Genomic DNA, 26,155 nt, shown 5'->3' on the forward strand with positions numbered 1-26,155 from the left:
GGCTCACAACCACTTGTAATGAGATCTGGTGCCCTCTTCTGACCTGCAGGGACATATGCTAGCATAATACTGTATACATAATTAATAAATAAATCTTTTTAAAAAAGGTATTTCAGAAGGGCATTTGTTTAGCTATGTTCAAAGATAGTGCTTATTTTGTGAAATGACACATAAATTTAAGCATATCTTAATTTTAGAATGAACAAAATTATATGAATCAGGTATATGTTGATTTTATAAAGTTCCATTGTATGCTATGAAATGTTTAGGGTATGCTGCATTGATTGTTTTGTAAGGGGTATAATAGAATTGAGCACAGGATTCAATGAAGTAGATCAGGTTTGAACAATGAGACTACAACATAAATAGTAGAGACATAGATATATTCAATGACTTGTTTCCAATGTAAAGCAATCAGTAACATTATCAAATATCTTAAGCAATGATTTTTGAGATTGTCTATTGTACAGCTTATAATATTTTATTCTTTCTTAGTGCTTATGATATATTGCAGCACATTTCCAAAAGAATTATACTTGTGTTTTCAGAACATAGGATCATACAAAATATATAATAATGTATCTGACAGACAATAGAACCTAAATAAGTATCAAATAAGGTAATATATTTGTTTGTTTATTGTTCAGTTTCAATTTTTATAGATTGTTTGTTTGTTTATCTGTGTATTTTCTAAAGATAGAGAGAAAGGAGGCATGGAGTTGAATGTCTGAGGAGGTCGGGAGGTTATGGGAGGAGACAAGGGAGAGGAACCTAAACAGAACACAGTTATAAAAATATTTTCAACTAGAATAAAGTAATATAGAAAGTCAGAAAATATGGATTTTTAAATTTTATTAAAATCTTTTATTTTGTGTGTGGATACTAGCTAGGTTGAGTATCTATATGTATGTGGATATTCATGTGCCCATATTGCTACTTTGGAGGTCAGAGGACATTTTATAGGAGCCAGGTTTCTCTTTCAACAACAGTGGTCCTAAGAATAGACTTAGGTCATGAGGCTGGGTAATAAGCATCTTTATGGCTAAGCCATTTCTTCTGACAATATTTTTAGTCTTTAACATTTTAAATATGTTGGAAGAAGCTTGTAATTGGAAACTATCTAATGTGGTCATTTCAAAGTTCCATATTTATTCTCTCTTCTCTTTCTTTCTATTTGATTACTATACAGCAACAAATACTCACTACATAGAAAATATAACAGTTTTAATGTGCTGTAAAATAAAATCATGCAAAGTATTCAACAGCTGCTTTCTCCAAGCTGAAAAGCAATAATACATTTCCTATATCTCAACAGCAAATAATCTTCCACATATTTATGTTAATAGTGATATAACTATATTTGATTTTGAAAAGAATGTAAAGCATTTATTAATTGATTTGAATATTGTCCTTTTAAGTGAACATTTAACTTCTTCATTTTGTAAGATATTTCTTGCTTTTAATTAAGTTATTTTGTAACATTGATAAGTAATTATTAAATGATGAAATAAATATTTTAAGCAGTCTCAGACAGAAGGCATTTTATAATATTATTGCTAATAGTTCCAGAAAATTCATCTCCTGAACAAGAGCACCACAAATATGTATCTACAAAATAATTAATTGCTTTACTGGCTGTTTTTCTTTGTTAACTTGATACAAGCTAGAATCATCAGAGAGAAAGGAGCCTCAATTGAAGAAATGCCTCCATGAGATCGAGCTGTAAGGCATTTTCTAAATTAGTTAGTGATCAATGGTGGAAGGCACAGTCCATAGTGGGTGGTGCCCTCCCTGGGCTGGTGGTCCTGGGTTCTACAAGAAAGCAAACCATGGAAAGCAAACTAGTAAGCAGCTCCCCTCCACGCCCTCTGCATCAGTTCCTGCCTCCAGGATTCTGCCCTGTTTGAGTTCTTCTCCTGACTTCCTTCAGTGGTAAATAGCACTGTGGAAGTGTAAGCTAAATAACCCTTTCTTCCCCAACGTGCTTTATAGTCATGATGTTTCTTTGCAACAATAGAAATCCTAACTGAGACACTTGAGAATCTATTTAAGAGATTTGCTTTTATTTATTATCCTTAAAAATGAACATTTTTAACAAAAGATAAATGTTATGTTATATCACATCACTAAGTTTATTTTCTATCATCTAGGGAAAAGAAATATTTTGATCTTCTAAATCCAATTTTGACAGTGATACAAATAGAATAGGGTGTCTATGGTGCATGTATGGAGATCATAGGATATCTTGCAGGAGTCCTCTCTTTCTACAATGTAAGTGCCAGGAATTGAACTCAGTAAGTCAAACTTGATAGCAAGCATTTTTATTTGCTAAGACATCTCTTTAGCCATTATTTTCATTTTTGATTGACAGACAGACAGGTATGTGGCGGGGGCGGGGAGGGCATTGTACTTATCCCAAGTATTTTATTTTATTTTAGTGTATTTTATTGTATTATGACAGTCTGGGAAAGTGATGGTCTCAAAAGATAAATACATATTCAGGAGTTTTAAGGTTGTTTATTCATTTGTTCTTCCTTGATTAATATTAAAACAGTGTGTGCCAAGCTCAAACACAAAGGATAATCTTTAGTCCATTAGAAAGATGCAAAACTAATTTAGTGTCCATTAGCCACAAATGGCTATTCTAACACAAAATATGACTGACTAGAATTGAAAAGTTTCTATTCATAAGTCACATACTTACTTGCAATATGTACTGTGAGAAAGAATGGAAACATCTCCCATTTATAATTTTTAAATTAGTTATGTGTTAGGTTGGTAACATTTGGGATACATTTTGTTAAATATTTTACAAAAAATAATTTTGTCTATTTCTTTTTACTTTTTTGTGAGACAGAATTTCTCTGTGTAACAGCTTTGGCTGTCCTAGAATTTGCTATGCAGACCAGGCTGGCCTCAAATTTACAGAGGTCTGCCTGCCTCTGTCTTCTAAGTGCTGGGATTAAAGGCATGCACCACCACTACTTAGGTCTTTTAACTTTAATAGTTCAACCACTAAACAATTTAAAATAGGTCTCATTATATTTCCATATGAATGTGTTGAGAAAGTATATAACAGTACATAATCTAAATTTCAATACTCTTTGGCTACAGGTCTTAAATCAAAACTTTACTGCTGTGGGATGGATTTCTGTATGCTGTGTATATGCGTTGCTCTGATTGGTTAATAAATAAAGCTATTTGGTCAATGGTGAGGCAGAATAAGGTTAGGCAGTATATTCAAACTGAAGATGAGACAAAGAAGGGTGGAGCCAGGACAGATGCCAGCTGCCACCCAAGGAGGAACAAGATGCCAGCAGACTGGTAATGCCACGGCCACATGGCAACATATAGACTAATAGAAATGGGTTAAGTTATAAGAGCTAGTTACCAAGAAGCCTGACCAACAAGCCATATACTTTGCAATTAATAATTAGCCTCTGAGTGATTATTTTATAAGCAGCTATGGGACCACAAGGCCGGGTGGGACTGGAGAAACATGGAACTGCGGGGCTGGGTGAGACCAGAGAAATGTACAGCTACACTTTACCTGAAGACAAAGTTCCTTATATATTAATAATTTATGGTGTGTGTGTGTGTGTCTGTGTGTGTGTATGCTTTTAGTATATTTAAACATTTTGTAGGAATATTTAGAACTTTCACAATGTTTATGGCTCATTTAAATTGTGCTATTATGCAGGTGTCAATTAGTAATGCTATTTATTGCTATTAATCTACATCCATGTTTTTAAAAGTTAAAGATACAAATTCAAACTATGAAGTTTGAATAAAACATTTTCTTTTAACTGGTTATATTGTTATTCAATGCCCCACTAAAAGTTTTATCAGAATGATAATAGTAAATAATAACAGATATTTTCGCCTTTAATAAGTGCAACACAATTTTATTAGGAGACACATTTTTTCTAGCTCTCGGTTAATATATAATATAAAATGAATATGGCAGAATTATCTTGTCATATATTACCTAAGGAAAACTATATTAGATATTAAAATACCCAAATTCTAATGTTTTATAAGACTTAATTTCTTCTGCAAATATTTTTCTATGACATTGTATGTCCACTATAAGTAACCAAAAACAAAGCTAACAAAATTTCAGTTGATTTGGTCTTGTGGTATGATAATATTGGAGGATTCTAAATTAGTTGGAAGGGATTAATTATATGGCCCATATTATAAATTAGTAACTTAAAAATTATGCACACATATTTGCATTAATGCCTACATATGAAAAAGTGATACTCTATGAAGGGACATGCCTACCCTTCATAGAGATGGATTACATTTTGTGTTTACACAGTCATAGCAATGAAGTGTTTAGTAGGTGAGCCAATTCAGGTAGCTGAGAGAAAATTAATTTTCTAGTTGCTCCTAAATTCAATTTATATTTTCCCCATATTCTTGTTGTTTAATAAGAATCGTTGACTCAAATTTAGCATTTCACATGAGAATTAATTACAGATTAGTCTTAAATGATGTATAAGAAACACTTCAGCAATGACTGAGACCCAAAATATATAGGTTATCTGCAGGAACAACACAAAAATGTACCAAAAACCATCTGAAGTAACTGAATTATTACTAAAGACAGCAAAAAAAAAATGGCTACACTTAATCAAACCAGATGACATTCTATTACTTTACAAACAAGAATAAAAGATACTGTGGCTTTTGAACATGGTATGTAGTTAATGTCCAACTATATAATGAACATACTAAATATATAGTATTTAATCATACAATATTTGAAGAATTAATTTAGTTGCAGCTAATGCTCAATAGTGTACTGACAAAAGTTTTAAAATTCTAAGTATTGGTATTGTCATATGCAGGAATAAAACTTTGAATTTTATGACTTTAAGTCCTACATTGTTCAACTTATGTTGCCTCAGTTTCTAGCTCATAAAAAATAAACACTTGAAAGTGTGGCAAGAATAGCAAATGCTTGCTGTACAATATACATAATTAATTACATACAAAGATACTAAATAGTGTCAAGTTTTATGTGCTTTAACTATATTATTGTATTTCAGGGACATATGGTTACTACAACATTTAAAATAAAAAAAAATGAATCTGGGGAATCAGTTCAGTTGGTTGAGTTCTTGTCCAGTATACACCAAGCCCTGGTTTCAATCTTTAGCACTACATGAATAAGGTGTTATGGCATATGCCTGAACTCTCAGCACCTTCAGAAGTTTTAGGTAAAGCTGAGGTCTATATTGTGTTCAAGGCCAGCCTGGGCTATGAGGGAAAGAAGGCAAGAGAGGGAAAGAAAAGGAGACAGAAGGGAAGGAAAAAAGCAAAGAAAGGAAATGGATAAACATAGGTTCTCTAATGTTAAATGACTTTACTGAGTGTACTGATTTAGTCAGGCATAATACTATCACCAGAATCCATGTGGTCCTGACTTATATTCAAATTCTCATTCCACTATACCTCTGTGAAGAGTTTGTCAAGACACATTGTTGAGTAAAATAGGTCAGGCACAGAAAGACAATTATGACATATTTCCATATGCAGAAAATAATACCTTATTGCAGAGAAAGAAATTGAGTACCAGAATAAGGTTTCTGGACATGAGGTTGGTCATAAGACAAGTTTTTTTTTCTTTTGAGTTTTTCAAGATAGGGTTTCTGTTTGCTCAAAATATCAGTGCATTATTGATTACAGTTTTAAAACTTTTAAAGCAAAATCAATTATAGGTTTTGGACCACAGGAAAACCATTTTCAAATATGAAATGAAAATGAGCATAAATATATGTGAGACATTCAGATTATCCAATACCATTTTTAAATTCTATGAACAAAAAAATTAAAATTATATACCTTTTAACTGGTTGCTTAAATTTCATGTTTAAAAATGTTGGTTGTTTCTTATCCTTATCTTAGTGGAGCTTTACAAATAATCTATACCATAAATATTGATAAAAGTATACCTTACATACACTTACAAGAATGGAAAATTTAGACTATTTTGTTAATCATGTGTACAGCATGAAAAAATTATAGGTCAATTTAGAAAAGAAATGCTTAAAGCTAAAATTCTATATTTTGTATTCACTTAAATATTGAAAATATTCACCTGGTCAGATGAAGAAATAAATAATTAAATCCATAGGTAATTTGAAAACAACTATTGTAAGTCAAGTAAATAACTACATGACTATATTAATTTTGTTACATAAAAATTGACAAAATATTGGAAAAAATTATTAAAGTAGTCAACATAACAGACTTAATAAATATTCTTTTAGATATCAGTTCATTTTTAATATCTGAAGCAAGCAGTTAAAATTATAATGGTTTATGAGAAGTGAATAAAAATTTCTTTAAACAAATACAAACAATTCATTTTGAAATGAAACATGCATTTTAGTGAAGTTTTGTATTTGTCTCTACTGTACCTTTCTTTAGTCCAGGAATGAAAGCTAAAAAGAGATTTGTATAAAGTTAAACAATATATATTTTCTCTTCTTCCCAACATATTATATATTATAATATATAAATTATATTATATTATATTATAATCTCAACTTCATTCACAAAATGTATGTTAATGTAAACAAGATTTAAATCCATTAATTTTATCTTCTGTAGTTTGCATGCCTGGGATTTGACTAAGCCTATTTGAATATGTTGAACTTTCAGCAAACAATTAATTGCTCTGTTAGCTAATGGCTATGAGCTTTTACCCAGTTTTTAGGAGCTCAATATTTTGCAAGAAATAAGTACATTTCTGATCTCATTGACTGTGAAAGGAAAATACAGTATACCCTCCTACTAGAAACATAGTATGCAAAAAACAGTATGTTTTATCTACAGTACTCTATATCCAAATTCTGGTGAGGAAAATAAAGATAAGTGCCAAAACTCAATGGACACTAGTATGACAGTGGTTCAGTAGAATTGTTATTATTGTTTTAACAAAATTTTCCTATAGATGTCTTTATAACTAAACATATGCTTTATTTCACACAATTATCAGTTGGTGATTCAAGTACATTATAGTAATATTCTAGATAAAAACAGTGATTAAATTATATAAATATTAATAGTTTATCATAAGAATAATACTATAACATGGTATATTACACTATGTACATGTATTGTCATAATCCTGGTACAAATATCTAACATTTTCAATATGCAATAGAATAGCCTGAAACAAATGCAGCTACTCCTATATATGGTATATATATATATATATATATATATATATATATATATATATATATATATTTGGTTTTTCAAGACAGAGTTTCTCTGTGTAGCTTTGTGCCTTTCCTGGATCTTGCTCTGTAGACCAGGCTGGCCTTGAACTCACAGAGATCAGCCTGCCTCTGCCTCCCGAGTGCTGGGATTAAAGGCATGCATCACCACTAGCCTGCGTGATTTTATTTGTATGTTAACAAATAAAGTTGCCTGGGGGTTAGAGGTTAGCAAGCCATAGCAGAAGTCAGGTGGTGGTGGTGCACACCTTTATTCCCTGCACTCCGGAGGCAGAGTCTATGTGTTCAAGGGCATAACCATCATGGAGACACATGCCTTTAATCACAACATCAACCATAGAAGACCTGGAGGTCTATATAGACAGGCAGTGAGGAGGAGGTCATGTGGTTGGGTTTACAACCAATGAGAAGGCAGAACAGAAAGTCAATAAAAAGACAGACACAAAGGAAGTAGGTCTTTTTCTGAGGGGAAGGATGGCAACAGCAGCGAGGGATAAGAAGGTGGTTTTAGTATCAGCTCTTAGCTACTGCTCTGACCTCTTGGGCTTTTAATTCTGCATTTGGCTCTGTGTTTCTTATTTAATAAGACCGTTACATCTACACCTATATCCTTCTGGATATGAATCTTCTGTTGAGGAAGGTCATTTTCATCAATGTGTTCTAAACTTTTAGGTTGTCTATGGAGTGCTGAGGGAGGAAGTAGATCTTGATCTAGTCAACCTGATCACACAAATCATTGTAAAGTTCCATTTAGTGACATATGGCACAACAAAATTGCTCCCATATGCTAGACATTGAAATAAAACCTTAACTGGTTAACAGTGGTCACCATAGAATGGGCAAGATGTACACAAATACTTGTCAGTTTATCAATTTATAATTTCTGAATACTTCAATAAAGTAATCACAGGGGAAGCTGTTCTAGAATGTAAAAGTTTTAGTACAGAAAAAGATAACTTTAAGGGAGGCAGTTTTAAAATAAATGCCATCAAATCTCTTTGGAAATACCTGAAAATTCAAAGAATTCTTTTATAAATAATTGGACATGTTTGACGAGTCAATCGAAACATAATATTTAAACAAGTGTTTATTACAATTTATAGCAATATATGTTATCCTTAAAACATTATATTAAAAAATTTAGAATAATTTCTAATATAGAGAAAAGTAAATGAATTAGTATGCATACAAGGTTAAACCTATGGCATATTCTCAATTTTTATGAGCTAACATTTGAAAACAAGTTGTTCATTTATTTTTCTTATCACAAGCCTCTCAGAGGTAAGTACTAAAGGTCACATAATGTAGCATAAAAATTGTGAAAAAAAGTTGTAGACTTGAAAACTTGAATGCTAAATTAATAAATTAATATCTAGTTTTATTTGAAAATGCTAGAGCCGGGCGGTGGTGGCGCACGCCTTTAATCCCAGCACTCGGGAGGCAGAGCCAGGCGGATCGCTGTGAGTTCGAGGCCAGCCTGGGCTACCAAGTGAGCTCCAGGAAAGGCGCAAAGCTACGCAGAGAAACCCTGTCTCGAAAAAACCAAAAAAAAAAAAAAAAAGAAAAAAAAGAAAATGCTAATTTTAAAAATGGTACAAATTTCCCTAAAGATTTAATTTTTCTTGACATATAGTTCAAATCATTCCTGTATCTTCTATTGAATTCTTGACTAACAAGTTGTATAGTTATTGTACTTTTCTAGAGTACAAGCACTTCAAACAAGAAGCAATGAGGCTCAAATCAGACTTTCTATTCAAATTGTGTAAAAGGTTAAGACTACAAACACAAATACTGGAAGAAGGTCATTCATATAATGAGCATCTAGCTTACAGTGAAAGAAATGTTGAAAATACATGTACTTCATTCCTTTATAAACTGTAAGTTTCTATGTATTTGTTTTGCCATAAATGTTAGAAGCATACTGCCTCAAAGAAGCACTCATTTCAAGACTGCAAACAGATAAATTCAGTGTGTTCCTTTAATTATGAAAATACTAGCTGGTTGGTGGTGGCACATGCCTTTAACCCCAGCACTCAGGAAGCAGAGGCAGGCAGATCTCTGTGAGTTCGAGGCCAGCCTGGACTACAGAGTGAGTTCCAGGAAAAGTGCAAAGCTGCACAGAGAAACCCTGTCTTGAAAAACCAAAATAAATAAATAAATAAATAAATAAATAAATAGAAAATACCAAAAACTTTTAATTCACATCATGAAATAACTAACCACAATTACCTACATTAACAAAATTTTGGTCAGCCATACCTATGCTATAGCATACTATCAAATGACCCTCTTCATCTGTAAATCAAATCTATATACAGCAATTCCTAAGATTAACTCTTTTTCTCAGTTCTCACATTTTGCTCCTCTCCCGGATATCTTCTGCACTTTCTGCTCTTTTATTGAGGAAATCTCTTTCAACAGCTGTAGATGTAACCAATCGTCTTTTTAAAATAAGAAACACAGAGTCAATGTTAAAGAGAAAGCCGAGAGGTCAGAGCTCAGAGATAAAATCTTACCTCCTGCAGTGCTCCTAGCTTCCCCGAGAGAGAGCTACTTCCTGTTTGTCTGTGTTTAAATAGTCTTTCTGTTCTGTCTTCTCATTGGTTGTAAACCCAAACACATGACTGCCTTGTCACTGCCTGTAAGTACCGCCCTCCAGGTCTTAAAGGCGTATGTCTCCAATACTGGCTGTATCCCTGAACACACAGAAATCTACCTAGCTCTTCTAACCACCACACTCTTGCTATGGCTCTAATAGCTCTGACCCCAGGGCAACTTTATTTATTAACATAAAATTAAAATCACATTTCAGTACAAATAAAATATCACCATAAACAGCTGTGGCAGAAGCACTTTAAAAGAACTTGTGATGTAGAGAATGTTTACACACTTTATAAAACTAAAAGATAAATCTTAAAATATATTTAGAGTAAAAATGAATGTATAGCTCAAAGATCAGGGTCCATAGAAATTTCTAAGTTTATTATGTGAACAATACAAATGCATGCTATGTTATACTACACAAATATTACTATTTATATATTCAATATTTATTAGAAATGTCTGACATAATATGAAAGATAACTAGGAATAGATTACTGCTTAAGATTGTATCATGGGAATGTATTACCGGGCTCAGCATCCTTAGTACATATAAAGAAATAAGTTTAGAACAAATGAATTAACTTTTTCAAAACTCAACAATATAGAGTGGAATTAGATTTTGAATGCATGTTCTTGGTGTTAAAGAAACTATTTTCTCTGGGAAGCTATCTTACACTGGCCATGTTCTATAACCAGGCATGCCTTTCATCCCACCCATGGATGAAACCCACCCATCCCAGACACCAGACCTTCAATTTATACTCTGTTCTGCCTCCAAGGTATGCTTGGGTAATGGTAGTGCATAATTTTTGGAATGGCCAACCAATGACAGCTCTAACTTGAGACCCATGCCATTAGAGAGTGAACCCAAGCCTGAGACAGCTTCGATGGCCAGGAACTAAAGGCTGGACAGCACAGAGACCCAAAAGCAAATAGGACTGGTGTAGTAGTTTGGATGTAATTGAACCCATAAACTCACAGGGAATCATAGTAATTGAGAGGTGTGGCTTTGTTGGAGTAGTTATGGCCTGGTTGGAGGAAATGTGTCACTGTGGAGGTGGGCTTTGAGGTCTCATATATGCCCATTGTACCTGCCCAGTGTCTCTATCCCCTTCCTGTTGCCTCTGAATCAAGCTCTACTCTCAGCTCCTCAATTATTATGTCTGCCTGCATGACACCATGTTGCAGTATGATGTTAATGAACTAAACCTCTGAAAATGTAAGCCGCCCCAATTAAATGATTTTCCATCATAAGACTTGGTGTGGTCATGCTTTCTCTTCACAGCAACAGAAACTCTAAGACAGAAGCTGGTACCAGAGACTGGCTTATTTCTATAATGGGCCTGATCACATTTTTGTTTGGAGGAATCTGGTACTTTGGGTTAGGAAAGCAGTAGAATGGTTTAAGCACTGCTTAATGAGAAATACTAGTAGGAAAATGGAAGACAGTGGTGCTGAAAATGTTATGAACTGTGTGGAGCTGGCTCAAAGAGAAGAATATTAGTATATTTCCTGGAGATCATTCTTGTGATATTTTTGTAAAGAAAATCGTTGCTTTTTACCCTTGTCTGAAAAGTTTGCCCGAGGCTAAAGTGAAGAGTTCTGGAATAATTCCTTTAATAGAGGAAATCTCAAAAAAGCCTAGTACAAAATATTATGTGGTTATTAGTGGTAACTCTGATGAAGATTTGCAACAGAAATGAGCAAGCTGAGCAGGGTAAATTACAAAATATAAAATTTGAGGAGAAAACGAGCACCAGAAAGTGAAATGCAGCTAAGTCCTGGGTTCAAGGAGATAAACAAATTGGGAAATGGGATAAATGGAGTGGTAACCTCAGGGCAAGATGCCACCTAGCTAAGTTTTCAAATTGTCAAAAGAGATTAAAGAAAAGCTTAGAGCCGGGTGTGGTGGTAATGTCTTTAATCCCAGCACTCAGAAGGCAGAGGCTGGTGAACCTCTGAGTTTCAGGTCAGCCTGGTCTACAGAGCAAGTTCAATGACAGCCAAGCTTATGTAGTGAAGGAAACCATGGGAAGCAGAAAGCTGCTGAAGATGTAATTAAATGATCAATATGTAATTGTAATTGAAAGATGTAAGATGTAATTGCCATGGTCCAACACCAGCAAGCAGCAGGACTTGATATCATCAGCCATGTGATTCTGGAGTTAAGGATAGAAGAAAGGGGCTAGGGAATCTGCTTCTGAGACTAAGGAAAGCCTTTGAGACCAAGCAATTGTCAGGGGTGTCTCTGAATGGAGGCCTAGAGAGGACATTGTGTGAAGATGTGAAGTGGAAGCCTGGATAGTCTTTGAGACCCTGTTGAAAATGCCAGAGAGATGGGATACCTGCCTAGGAGAGCTGCTATCAGGGAGTGGAACCAGCACAAGAGAAAAAAAAAAAGTGTGTTGCAGTCAACAAAGCTGAAAGGAGATGGCGATCTGAAGAGCATTTTGACATCAGACATGGAGATGCAGAGTTTGGAGTTTGCCCAGCTGGTTTACGGTCTTGCTTTGGTCCAATATTTCTTTACTATTTTCCCTTCCCTATGCTTTAGAATGGTAAGGTATATTCTGTGCTGTGCTGTTATATGTTTGAAGTATGTGGTCTGTGAAGGGTTAACAACACGCCCCCCACGGTCCCATTTACCAGGCGGACACTTCCGCCTAGCCATTTCCGGGTCAAAGCGTCTCTCGTAGCCAGGATACCCGGCGGACCCGGACATCTCCGCCTAGCAAGTTCCGGCCAAGGCATCTCGCGTGACCAGAATCCGTGACGTTACATGGCTACGTAAGCGCGCTACGTGACCATGTGATCTATGCACACGCGTGGAGTAGTGACGTGTCCTGGCCACGCCCCCAGCCGGTTTTTAAAGCGGAGCGCCATATTCCCAGTTCTCTCTTCTCTCCTCTTCCTCTTCTCCACGCACGTGTCTCTCCCACAGGCCTGCGCACTCTATCCCTGTATTTCTAATAAACTCTTATAAGCGGATTCTGTCATGTTTCGTGACGTTTCCTTGCAGGGTAAGAACACAACGCAGCTAAATAACTAACAGTCTGGATTTTAATTTTGATTTTATAGGGGATTATAGTTAAGAGATTTCATAACAAGACTATGAGCTTTAAAACATTGTTAAGACTGTGATAGATTATGGGGACATTTGGCATTGAACTAAATACAATTTGCATCATGATATTGTTAAAAGCTAATGGGGTCAGGGAGTGGAATGTGGCAATTTGAATTTAATTGGCCCACGTAAGCTCTTAGGGAATGGCACTATTGGGAGTTATAGCTTCGTTGGAGTAGGTACAGCTTTGTTGGAGGCAGTATGTCACCATGGAGGTGGGAGTTGAGGTCTCATATATGCTCAAGCTATCCCCAGTATTTTAGTTTCTTCCTGTCACCTCTGGATTAAAGATGCAGCTTCTTCTACACTCTCAGCTCCTACTCTAGTACCATGTCTGCATACATGCCACCATTTTGCACCATGAAGATATTTTAAACCTCTGGACTAAACCTCTGAAAATTTAAGGACCCCAAATGAAATGTTTTTCCTTTATCAGAGTTTCCATAGCTGTGGGGGCATGTCCAAAAAAAGCTTGACCATACAGCTGCCATGACAGACTTACTGGTAGGCAACACCTACCAGGATCCAGGAAAAGCCATAAACTGATACCACCCAAGAAACCTCCCAGGGATGGGCCAGGGATGGGGGAAGTACCTGACATCCCAAACATTTCAACCATTAGATTAGGTTAGATAAGATAGCCAGATATCACTGAGCCTAGCACATACCTATTTCTCCCTTTTTTCTGAGATACACTTAGACAAATGTCAGCCAATCAGGGTCTTGAACCCTGGAAATCCCCTCATCCTAACCTCTACTATGATAAAAAACCCTACCCTGCCTGGATTCAGGTCTCTCTGTCCTCACCACTATGTAGGACAAAAAGACCAAGCTTGAGCTTGAAAAGAGAATAAAGGTTCTTTGCTTTTACATATGGGATTCAGTTTCTGTGGTAGTTTTTTAGAGGTCCCTGCAATCTGGGCATAACATTGGCCATGGTGTGTCTTTACAGCAACAGAAACCCTAAGATAACTGGGGAAAATTCAATGAAATGATTACTAATTATACTCTGCTCTACTCAGATCAGTTCAGTGCCTAGATCAACTGTCATCAGAGAGGCATCATCTAGCAACTGATGGAAACAGATGCAGAAATCCACAGCCAAACACTAGGCAGAGCCAAGGGAACCCAGTGAGTTAAGGGGAGGATTGCAAGAGTCAGAGGGATCTAGCACACCTGGAAAATATGGCCCACAGAATCAACTGAGCAGGGCTCCTAGGGTTTCATAGAGACTAAAGCAGCAATCACAAAGCATGCATGGGTCTGTGGCTAGGTCCTGTATGTGTGTGTATATATATATATATATATATATATATATATATATATATATATATATATATATATATATATATAAAATTTAGCTTGGGGTTTTTATGGGACTCTTAAGAGTGAAAGTAGGTGTGTCTGTGAAAAGGTTAGAATCCTTTTCCTTTTACTGGGGTGCCTTATCCAGTCCTATTTTGTGGACTTGTGCTTAGTCTCCCAGAACTTACTCTGTAGACCAGGTCAGCCTCAAACTCAGAAATTTGCCTGCCTCTGCTTTCTGAGTGCTGGGATGAAAGGAAAGTGCCATCATTGCCCAGATTTTGTGTGTAGTTTTATTGTAACTTGCTATGCCATGTTACATTGATATCCCAGGCCTGCTTTTTTTTTTTATGGGAAGTTGAGGAGGAATTGATCTGGGAGAGAAGAGAAGTAGGAGAGAGGAGAAGTAGGGGGCAGAGAACTGGGAAGAGTAGAACTAGGAAAAACTGTGGTCAGGATATAATGTATGAGAGAAGAATAACAGAAAAAAAAATTCCTAGAGATGAGAACATGCATTTCCAAACATCTTTGCTGAAGGCAGCCATTTATAGCAAGTAGTATCAAGATATGTGTTTTTATTAGTATTTTAGGAAACATCAACATCTATAAATACAAATATAATTTACCATTTCACATAACAACTGAAAGGAAATGAAGAAAATAAATAGCTTGTGAATTAAAATACTATTTATGGAAAAAAATGATAACATCTACTGAAAACAGTAATCAGCAATTAGCTATATTTTGAAAGAAAACAGAATATTCTTCTCTTGGAACCTAAAAAAATAGTAAGACAAAAATAATCAGCTTCAAAAGTTTAGCCTTAATATTTTAAATGATTCAAAGCCATATGGAGGAAATCTAGAAAACCAGATTTCCTTTTGAAATTTTTAACTAAAAGAATAATAATTTTGGGATGTACAGAACTGAACTCATTATAGAAAAGATAAGGTGACTGTATTATTTAACTACTATTTTTCTTCAAACAATATGACTTTATTATTAATCAATTTGGTGAAATCTTCAATTTTTCTTGGTTAACATAGACACTTAAGAGATAATTTTCTGTCTTTTGTAAATATTGTCCTTAATCCCTAAAAGAATCTAAATTTACAGTAAATCTGAAAAACTGAACTTTTCAAACCAAATAATGTGAGAACATACATTATTTTATATTCTACTAAAAGACAATTGAGGCCATGATTGTGCTATTTGGAAAAGCACATGAAACAGCTTTGATAATATGCAAATGTTAACAACCTTGAGAAATTTCAAGAGCAAACGTTAAAGACCTAGGTTCATTTTTTTTTTTAATTTGGAGAAAAATTATTATTAAATCAATATTTTTGAAACCTGCCTCTAAGCTAATCCAAATGCTTTAAACAATTACAGATCTCAACCATTTCACAGCTTTTAATATTCAATCTGTTCTTCAGTGGATGAATTCTAAATTAAGATATTGTTAAAATAGGACCTAGTTTCCATATCTGATCTTTAAGTCCACAGAGAGATTGATTTTTAAGCATATTCTTTGGTATAGTTGAATGCAAACAAAATATATACATCAAACCTAAAAATGTAAAATCTGTATATGACTAAACAATTTAGTTATTATTTTCCTTTAATAATTTTCTTCAATATTAGGAACTTTGAATGCATTTTTAGTAGATCTTTTCGGGTTGTGCACATTGAAAAGTATTGGGACAAATCTTAAATATGTTTAGAGGCACAAACTATAATAAATCTTTCAAAACTAACTTTATATTTAGAGTTGAAATAATTGAACATTTATGTCTCATTTTCACCAACCTCTTTATTCTATCACATGCTGCCTTTAAAATGTTTTTTGATATAAAGAAAACAGTAGGCAATTAAACATTTTGCTAACATAAGTGGACACCTTATAAGAGAGGGAGAGTGTGTCACATAATTTGAAGTTGTCAATTACTGGTGGAAATACATATGATATTCTATGTATGTAAGGTGATACAACAATACAACTTGCTAAAACATTAAAATCTGCACACAGTTTAGAGTGTAGTTTGAAGATAAAGGGATTTCATTTTAGAAAGATTTATTTCTAATGTATTTATAAAACTACATTTATATTACATATATATACAGCATAATTATATTTATTGCATTATTTGTAGCATATAATATAGCAAACAACAAAATAAATACATACTATAATTACTATTTCCCAAATAACCTATTTCAAGTCTACTATTTCACAGGATATATGTTTGCATATGAATTCATACTTAGAAATACTCTGTAAAAAATTTTGAGAACTTTGAACAACTTTCACTATTACAAATGGGACATAGTTTCTTAAAAGCAATGTTCTGTTAATGTAATGTTAAAATCTATATAAAATGAAAAATACATTAAGGTAGATTTACTGAAAGCTTTTTGTTTTCTTAATTATTGATTTAAATAAATGCATATGAGTAACAGCAAAATGATAGACTAAATCTCAAATATAGTCTATCTCATGAATTTTTTTACCCAATTTAAGATATTATAGTGTTTATTCTCCAAAAACCAGTGTAAAAACATTTATTTTTTCATTATAAATATAATGAGACTGAAACATGTTCAAATCTGTTTGCTTGATATACAAACAGTTGTATCTGTAATTTTAGTTAGACATAAATTAATTTAAAATTTATTGTTAATGAAAGTGACTTTGCATAATTGCTATCCACAGAATTATTTAACTTTACGTTTTAAATATCAGTGGCTAAAACCCACATAGTGGCTATAGATTTTAGAAATAAACGAGAGACATTTTCCATGTGGTGAGATGTATTTGGTATGTACTGCAGGGAACTGATCTTCTTAGATGATATGTTGATAAATATTTTATGTTAGCAAAGAACAAAGCATAAAAGACAATGCCACAAATATGAAGAGGAAATGAAAAGTAGAAGCAAGCTATTGCAAACTAAATTAAATAAAAGCTTATATGCACAGGAAGAAGAGGGTCTACGACGGACTTATTTTATCAGCCTGACAGATTAACTGAGTGCACAAGACATGTTAAAAGGTTTCTTGAATAAACCAAATGCTTTCTGCCTTAGAAATCATCTACACTTCATGATTAAAAGACAGAAATTCAAGGTAATGGCTCTTGGATGCTCAAAATATAAATATTATATTTTTCATACTTCTAAAAGGAAAGCATGTCACTAAGAAATAAAATATTGCCTAAGATCTACTTTTTATATAACAAGGAGGAAGATATAAATCTTTCATACACTGTAAATTTGTGTCTGCATTTGCTTGAATTTCTAAGTATTAATCTCTAACTTTCTTAGCTTCTTCAGACATAAAATGTTAGCATTTCTTCTAGTCAAAATGAGATATCTATGTAGAAATGAGCTTACATCTGCAGATTAATATTGCTAAGAACTTGACTGGAATTTATACTAGACATATAATCATAAACAACTCATACATTTATTTAGAACGTATGCCAGACAGTTCTAACTAGTTCTCTACTGCCCTTTGCTCTCAGACAAACATTGTGACACCATGATTTTTTATCCCTTAGCAATAACCCTGTCATACTTTGTTAAAGTTCCTCTGCATTATCAGAGATTATACTATTGTCCCTTTATCTTGTATGGTTATATCTTACTGGAAAAAAATGTGCACCAAACAGATATACTTTAGTTTTAGCTGAATTAAATTGAAGTTCTTTCTCAAAAAATTAAAACAAAATTATATAACTAAATTAAATACTAAAAAAAAAACCTTTATGGGAGTTTAAGACATAACAAATTATTCTAATTTTCAGCCTATAGTTTCAATTTTAATTAGTTTTTTCAAACATTAAGAGAGATAAAAACAAACTAAAATTCTATATGCTATAATATATTCTAATCAGCTTTAATAAGCTCTAACGAAACTTTTTCCTGATAGAACTGCATCTTTTCCACTACATTATATATTTCTCCATATATAAACTTAGTAGTTTGCCAAGCAAGTTTTAAATAAATACACATTCATTTTCTAATTGTTTTCCATTAAATATTTGCTACTTATTGCAAATACTCAATTGAGTACCATTTAAAATACACAAAGCAAGTGCATCATTTTACTGAATATAATGTTCATGGAAACAATAATGAAATCTAAGAATTTGCAGAAAACCCATTCATTTGTAAAAATGAGACCCTTCAGTCATGGATATATAGCATTACCAGACCCTATTTTGCCCAGAAAACACAAGTGATTTGTATGAATTTTATATCAGGGAAATATAATTCATAATTATTCATATAATCTAAATGAAGAATTTAGTTACTATAAAGATATACAGAAATACAGAAATGATTTTTAAAATTGGGCATATGGAGATGGCTCAGTGGTTAAGAATACTTGTTGCTCTTTCACAGAACCTGGATCTCCTTCCCAGAACACACATGTTGGCTCACAATTGTTCTTAACTCCAGTTTCAGGAAGTCCAGCACACACTTCTGGCTTTTGCAGACACTAGAAATGTACTCAGTTGTACTTAAGCACATACAGGAAAAACATTCATGCACATAAAATAAAAAATAAATAAATCTTAAAAATATTAACTTGATGTTCTTAATTCTAAAAACTCTAAGTGTTTGAGACTTACTAATAACAAATGTCCTTAAGAAGAAACATTTATCCAGGTAAAATGATATTTAATTCATGTATTAGAATGCAATAAGTCTATAGACAGTTTCAAATGACAAAATACATTTTTATGGTTTGCAAATGGGATAGAAAATAAATGATCTCAGTAGAAGCAATTATCCAAAAATAATTAATTGCATAATTAAGATGAATTAACAATCGTGCTATCAGTAGTACTATAAAAAGAAAAAAAATAATAATTCTGTTGACTATTGTGTAAGGATTTTCTCCAAGATAAAACTCAACCTTGAAGAGAAGCTAAGTAAAACACAGGATAAACCAAAGAAGGTGAAATATTTGATCCTTCAAGGGAGCTCATTAACACACAGGATATTTAAAGGAGAGGTGCAACAGTCTATCTTGAAAAGAAACTCTTTAAGCTCTAGAAGTAAACACAGGATTCAGGAAGTCCAGATTCATTAGGTCACTCCCTTCCCAAGTAGAATCCTTAAGAAATGATCAGATAAGCCTAACTGCCTATAAGAGTCAAAGACCAGCTGAACAGACTGAAAAAAAAAAAAAAGTAAGTGGAGACCAGCTGAGGGGCCAGGAGGAGGCAGAGACCAACAGAGACAAATAGAAAGAAAGTCTCTAACCTCTAGATTTTAGTGATTTCATTCTAGTACTATAAGTAACCTTCAGTCATACTCTTATAAGTAATCTCAATAGAGCCCATTGATTCAAGTTGGAATTTTGTGATATCCGTACTTTGGCCTGTCATTTGTCACCTATCTGAGGTGAGTAAATGTTTGTTCACATCTCCTCTAGAACTGGAGTACATTCAACTTAATTGAATTTTAATTTTTTGACTAGAAATTACAAAAGATAGATTTTTCAAAATCAATCATTATAGAGTTGACTAAGCATATGGCTTCCCCTGGCCTAATGTATTTTGTGAGGTCTAGAAACACTATACTTCAGATATTTAACAAGAAAAATATTCTTGTTATATTTTCACAAGATAATATCAATTAGTATCAAATTCAAGATAGATACTCATGGCCATTATACTCATTATATTTTTTTTTCTATAATTTAAGGCCTAAATGAAGCCTTTGCCAGTTTATAAACAAAATAAAGCTACTTTCATAGTCCACATTGGGCTGCCTTTCAAGAAGTCAATTGGCTTACATTATTAATATATAATTCCAAATTAATATTTAATACTGAAAAGTTGGAACATTACCGGTCACATTATAAGTTAGATTTACGAAAGGAAACTTGTGTACCACAAACACTGTTTTAAATATTGACATATCCATAAAATGACAACTTAATTATGATTCCATATAGACTAGTTAAAAAGCATATCAGTGGGCCGGGCGGTGGTGGCGCACGCCTTTAATCCCAGCACTCGGGAGGCAGAGCCAGGCGGATCGCTGTGAGTTCGAGGCCAGTCTGGGCTACCAAGTGAGCTCCAGGAAAGGCGCAAAGCTACGCAGAGAAACCCTGTCTCGAAAAAACCAAAAAAAAAAAAAAAAAAAAAAAAAAAAAAAAAAAAAGCATATCAGTGAACTTGTAAGAGACAAATATAGAGAATTAAAAGAAAAATACATAGATAATTCAAATGTGTATATCTTGTAATATAATAGTACAAATATAAATAAATAACATTTAATTTGTTTTTGGATATATCCAACTTCACATTACAATGCTAGATGATATTTCTGTGCTCATGACATCAGTTAAATATCTATTATTTCACAGAGAGTTCTAAATGTTTTTCATTCTTTCAGTAAGTATTCACTGTAGATGACAGAAAACTCAGGAAATGAGTGATTTTTCATGCTTGTATTTACAAATATGTTAGTACCTGGGTCCAAATGATTTGTATCTATCTCTATCTATCTCTCTATCATCTATATCTTCATCTATCAATATCATCTATCTATCTGTATTTACTATCCTTATGGTCTATATAGTATTAATATGAAAACCCCAATCATAAGCACAATTATTTTATACTTTTCAAATTAAGTATATAAATTACAACAGATTAAAATATTACATTAATAAATTTTATTAGTTCCTTGAATAATTATTAATAGCTTTCCACTTTTCTATATTTTGAGCATTTAAAAATTAATGCATTTGACATCAAAAGAATTTGATATGTCATTATCTTTTTTTATCTTAGTCTTTATTATGGAAGTACGAATTCTCAAAATAGTTTTAATTTACATTTTTCTTAAGGTAAAGGATGTTGAATATTTAAAAAATGTTTCTCATCCATTTATATTTCATCTTTTGAGAGTTCTATGCTCAATAACATCTCACATTTGTTAAATTAGGGTATTTTCTTAATGTTTAATTTTTTGAGTTCTTTGTATATTCTAGACACTACCCTTCTGGTGTTAGTTGGTAATTATTTTTCTCATTCTGTAGGCTGTTTCTTTGTTTAAATATTGGTGTATTTTTCTGTACCAAAGTATTTTAGGTTCATGAGGCCTCCTTGGAGTCCAGATGACCTGCAGTTCCTAGCTTGCGTACAAACTCAGACTCAGATGTAGCCATAAGAATAGAAAGCTACAGACACTGTGGAAAACTGAAGCCATGAGATAAGGCTAAGAGGAATGTCCTCAGGCAACAAGACCACAAGGTTGGGGGAAGTGCAGAAGGAAGAACTCAGATAAGGGAGTCCAGAGATTGTTTGCTCAAGCTCTGTTTGTAACACTATCTTTAGTAACTAGCTGAAGGCTATGCAAGTAGTTGTGGAGAAACGAAAATGGTCCATTCCTGAATTAAACATTATCTTGTATCTCTGTCTACCATTATGCTCCTTTCCAGGTCCATGTGTTGCTCATAGCTGTTCTGGCAAGGAACCAATTAATTGTTGGTCTTAATGTCTGCACTGTCAGGATCCTTTTTAGGAAGTCTTTTATGTATCCATGGGTTCAAACATATCCTGTATTTTCTCCTCTACCATATTCAAGCTATCAGGTTTAATGTTGAAGTTCACATCCATTTGGAGTTGAAATTTGTGTAGAGCAACAGAAAAGGAACAAAGTGCATTTTTCTACATGTATACACCCAGATTAATCAGCACCATTTGTTCAAAATATGTGTGTTTACTGAAGTCTTCTTTTTCAAAATCAGGTATTTTATTGGATACTTAATTTTGGTATTTTGGATACTTATGGACTTATGGATGGTCCTTAGTTTTATTACAATGATCAAAAGGTTTGCTTTATTCCAGAACTTTACTGTTTTATAATGATAAATGATGGTATTAGTGGACAAAAATAGGAACATTTCTTTACTGCTATTGGGAGTGCAAACTAGTGTAGCCAATATGAAAATCAGAGTGGATCTTGCACAAAATGCTAGAAATAGATCTACATTTAAGTGAGCTATACACTATTGGACATATACCTGAAGAACTCTATATCATTCTATAGAGATAACTTCTCATTTATGTTCATTGATGCTCTCTTCACAATAGGCAGGAAATGGAAACCACCTAGACATCCATCAACTCATGAACATAGATAAAGGAAATATGGTACATTTAAATATTGAAATATTATTCAGATGTTAAGAAGAATAAAATAATAAACACACAGGAAAAGAATGGAACTGGAAATAGTTATTCTGAGTGAGGTAACCCAGACTGAGAAAGAAAAAATGTTGCATGTTTTATATCATTTGTGAATGTTAGATTTGAATCTTCAGCTATGTGTGTTCCATTTGGAATATGAAAGAGTAATAAAAAATAAAGGCCATGAAGTTAGTAAGGGAATATGTGAGAAGATTATAGAGATGGGAAATAGAATACTGTGGTACAAAGAATTCATAATGGAATAGGAGGGGTTAAATAAGGTGACAAATTGGGAGAGAAGGGTTTGGGGTAGAATATGAGCATGGATAACTAACACTAAAGAAATTTTGAAAAAGTCATGGGGAAATCAACTGCTGTAGAAGCTTCCTAAAATATATACATATACACATATAAAAAAGAAATCAAATAAAAGTGAATATCCGGGCCCATCCCAGACCCCATCCCTGGGCACCAGCCACTTCTGGGAACACCTGCCCAACTTGGCCCCTGGTTCTGGCCACCAGGCAGGTTCCCTTCTAGCCCCACTGGGAAGGATCCCCTTGTCCAAATCCCCGGCATCACCTGCAATCTCCATGCCCTGCCCCCAAGCCCATCTGCCAGAGACCCCAGCCACTTCCTGAGACTTAGAGACTGGCCCCCAGCTCCCATCCTGCCCCCGACTTCCCTTCTGGACCAGAGAGGGCTCCCATCCTGCCCTGGACTTCCCTTCTGGACAAGAGCTCACATCCTGCCCTGGACTTCCCTTCAGGATAAGAGCGCCCATCCTACCACTGACTTCCTATCTGGACAAAAGCTCCCATCCTGCCCCAGGTTCCCATCCAGATAAGACCTTCCATCCTGCCCCAGAGTTCCCATTTGGACAAGGGAGCTCCCATCTAGACAAGAGAGAGAGAATTCCTGAATCTGTCAGCTCTGTCTGAAACAAGTGCACTGATAAGGCCAAGAACGAACCATAAAGAGATGCATAAAGAGATGGGCAGAAGTACATACAACAAAATGAAGAGCAATACAGCATCACCAGAACCTAGCCCACCTCCAACATCTAGACCCGAACATCAAAAATTGGAAGAAGCAGAAGAAAACAGCCTTATGAATAACATCATGAAGAAGTTAGAGGCTTGTGTAGAGAAAAAGACAAAAAAAATGGGAAGAACGCTGTTAACAACTAGAGGAAAGGGCAAACAAATTAGAAGCAAACAATAAAGTCCTGGAAGATAACAATGAAATACTGGAAGAAAACAATAAAGTACTGAAAGAAAATCATGAAAAAGCAATGAAACAAATAAAGGAAACAGTCCAAGACCTGAAAAGGGAAATGGAAAAAATGAAGCAGACACAAACAGAGGGAATGCTGGAAATAGAAAATCTGAGTAAAAGATCATCGGGAACTTCAGATGCAAGTATAACCAACAAAATGCAAGAGATGGAAGAGAGGATCTCTGGCATTGAAGATACAGTAGAAGAAACAGATTCATCAGTCAAAGAAAACACAACAGCCAACAAAGTCATGAACCAAAATGTCCAAGAAATTTGGGACACCATGAAAAGACCAAAGCTACGAATTATAGGGATAGAAGAAGGTGAAGAATACCAACTCAAAGGCACAGAAAATATATTCAACAAAATCATAGAAGAAAACTTTCCCAACTTAAAGAAGGAAATGCTTATGAAGATACAAGAAGCCTATAGAACACCAAACAGACAAGACCCCGCAAAAATTCCCCTCGACACATAATAATTAAACAACTAAATGTACAGAATAAAGAAAGAATATTAAGAGCAGCAAAGGAAAAAGGCCAAGTGACCTATAAAGGCAAACCCATCAGAATAACACCCGATTTCTCAATGGAGACTTTGAAAGCCATAAGGACCTGGACAGATGTAATGCAGACACGAAGAGACCATGGATGTCAGCCCAGACTAATATACCCAGCAAAACTTTCAATCATCGTAGACGGAAGGAACAAGACATTCGAAGACAAAGCCAGATTTAAACAATACCTATCCACAAACCCAGCCCTACAGAAAGCACTAGAAGGAAAATGCCAACCGAAGGAAGTCAGATACACACTCGAAAACACAGGCAATAGATAAAGCCACAACAGTAAACCCCAAAGAAGAGAAGGACACACACACTACCACAAAAAATAACAGGGATGAACAATCACTGGTCATTAATATCCCTTAATATCAACGGACTTAATTCACCTATAAAAAGACATAGACTTACAGAATGGATACGAAAGCAGGACCCATCTTTCTGCTGCATACAAGAAACATCTCAAACTCAAAGACAGACACTACCTAAGAATAAAAGGCTGGGAAAAGACATTTCAATCAAATGGTCTTAAGAAACAAGCGGGGGTAGCCATCCTGATATACAACAAAATAGACTTCAAACTAAAATCAATCAAAAGAGATCAAGAAGGGAATTACATACTCATCACAGGAAAGATCCACCAAGATGAAGTTTCAATTCTGAACATTTATGCCCCAAACACAAGGGCACCCACATATGTAAAAGAAACAATACTAAAGCTTAAACCACATATAAAACCCCACACATTAATAGTGGGAGATCTCAACACCCCACTTTCACCACTGGACAGAACTCCCAAATCGAAACTTAACAGAGAAATAAAGGACTTAACTGATGTCATGACCCAAATGGACCTAATAGATATCTACAGAACATTCCATCCTAACAAGAAAGAATATACCTTCTTCTCAGCACCCCATGGAACTTTCTCTAAAATCGACCACATACTTGGCCACAAAGCAAATCTCAACAGATACAAAACAATTGGAATAACCTCCTGTGTTCTATCAGAACACCATGGTTTAAAGTTAGATTTCAACAACAACAAAAACTACAGAAAACCTACAATCTCATGGAAACTGAATAATGCTCAACTGAATCACCAATGGGTTAAGGAAGAAATAAAAAAAGAAATTAAAGACTTCCCAGAGATCAACGAAAATAAAGACACCACATACCCAAACTTATGGGACACTATGAAAGCAGTGCTAAGACGGAAATTCATAGCACTAAATGCCCACATAAAGAAGTTGGAGAAATCTCACACTAGTGACTTAACAGCACACCCGAAAGCTCTAGAACAAGAAGGAGCAAAGTCTCCCAGGAAGAATAGACGCCAGGAAATTATCAAAGTGAGAGGTAAAATTAATAAAATAGAAACTAAGAGAATAATACAAAAAATTAATGAAACAAAGAGTTGGTTCTTTGAGAAAATCAACAAGATAGACAAGCCCTTATCCAAACTAACCAAAAGACAGAGAGAGAGAATCCAAATCAACAAAATCAGAAATGAAAAGGGGGATATAACAACAGACACTGAGGAAATCCAGAGAACTATCAGGTCATATTTCAAAAACCTGTACTCCACAAAACTGGAAAACCTAAAAGAAATGGACATTTTTCTGGATAGGTACCACATACCTAAGTTAAATCAAGACCAGATAAACTATTTAAATAGTCCAATAACCCCTAAGGAAATAGAAACAGTCATTAAAGGTCTCCCAACCAAAAAAAGCCCAGGATCAGATGGTTTCAGTGCAGAATTCTACCAGATCTTCAAAGAAGAGTTAATACCAATACTCTCTAAATTG

The 26,155-nt window shown here is 34.2% G+C and overlaps 1 protein-coding gene across 2 annotated transcripts in view; it reads right to left on the reverse strand.

The window, feature by feature from the left end:
- Nucleotides 1-26,155, reverse strand: part of Pcdh11x (protocadherin 11 X-linked) — a 610,657-nt gene that overhangs the window by 103,673 nt on the left and 480,829 nt on the right. Inside the window, exon 7 of one of the 2 annotated variants that reach the window (XM_006990485.4) lies at nt 6,432-6,455. The exons of the other annotated variant lie outside the window; for it this stretch is intronic. Coding sequence (XP_006990547.1) covers nt 6,432-6,455 — 24 coding nt within the window. The remainder of the gene's footprint in view (nt 1-6,431; nt 6,456-26,155) is intronic. 2 annotated transcript variants of the gene reach the window in all.

The sequence above is a fragment of the Peromyscus maniculatus genome, chromosome X, assembly GCF_049852395.1.
Source record: "Peromyscus maniculatus bairdii isolate BWxNUB_F1_BW_parent chromosome X, HU_Pman_BW_mat_3.1, whole genome shotgun sequence".
NCBI lineage: Eukaryota > Metazoa > Chordata > Mammalia > Rodentia > Cricetidae > Peromyscus > Peromyscus maniculatus.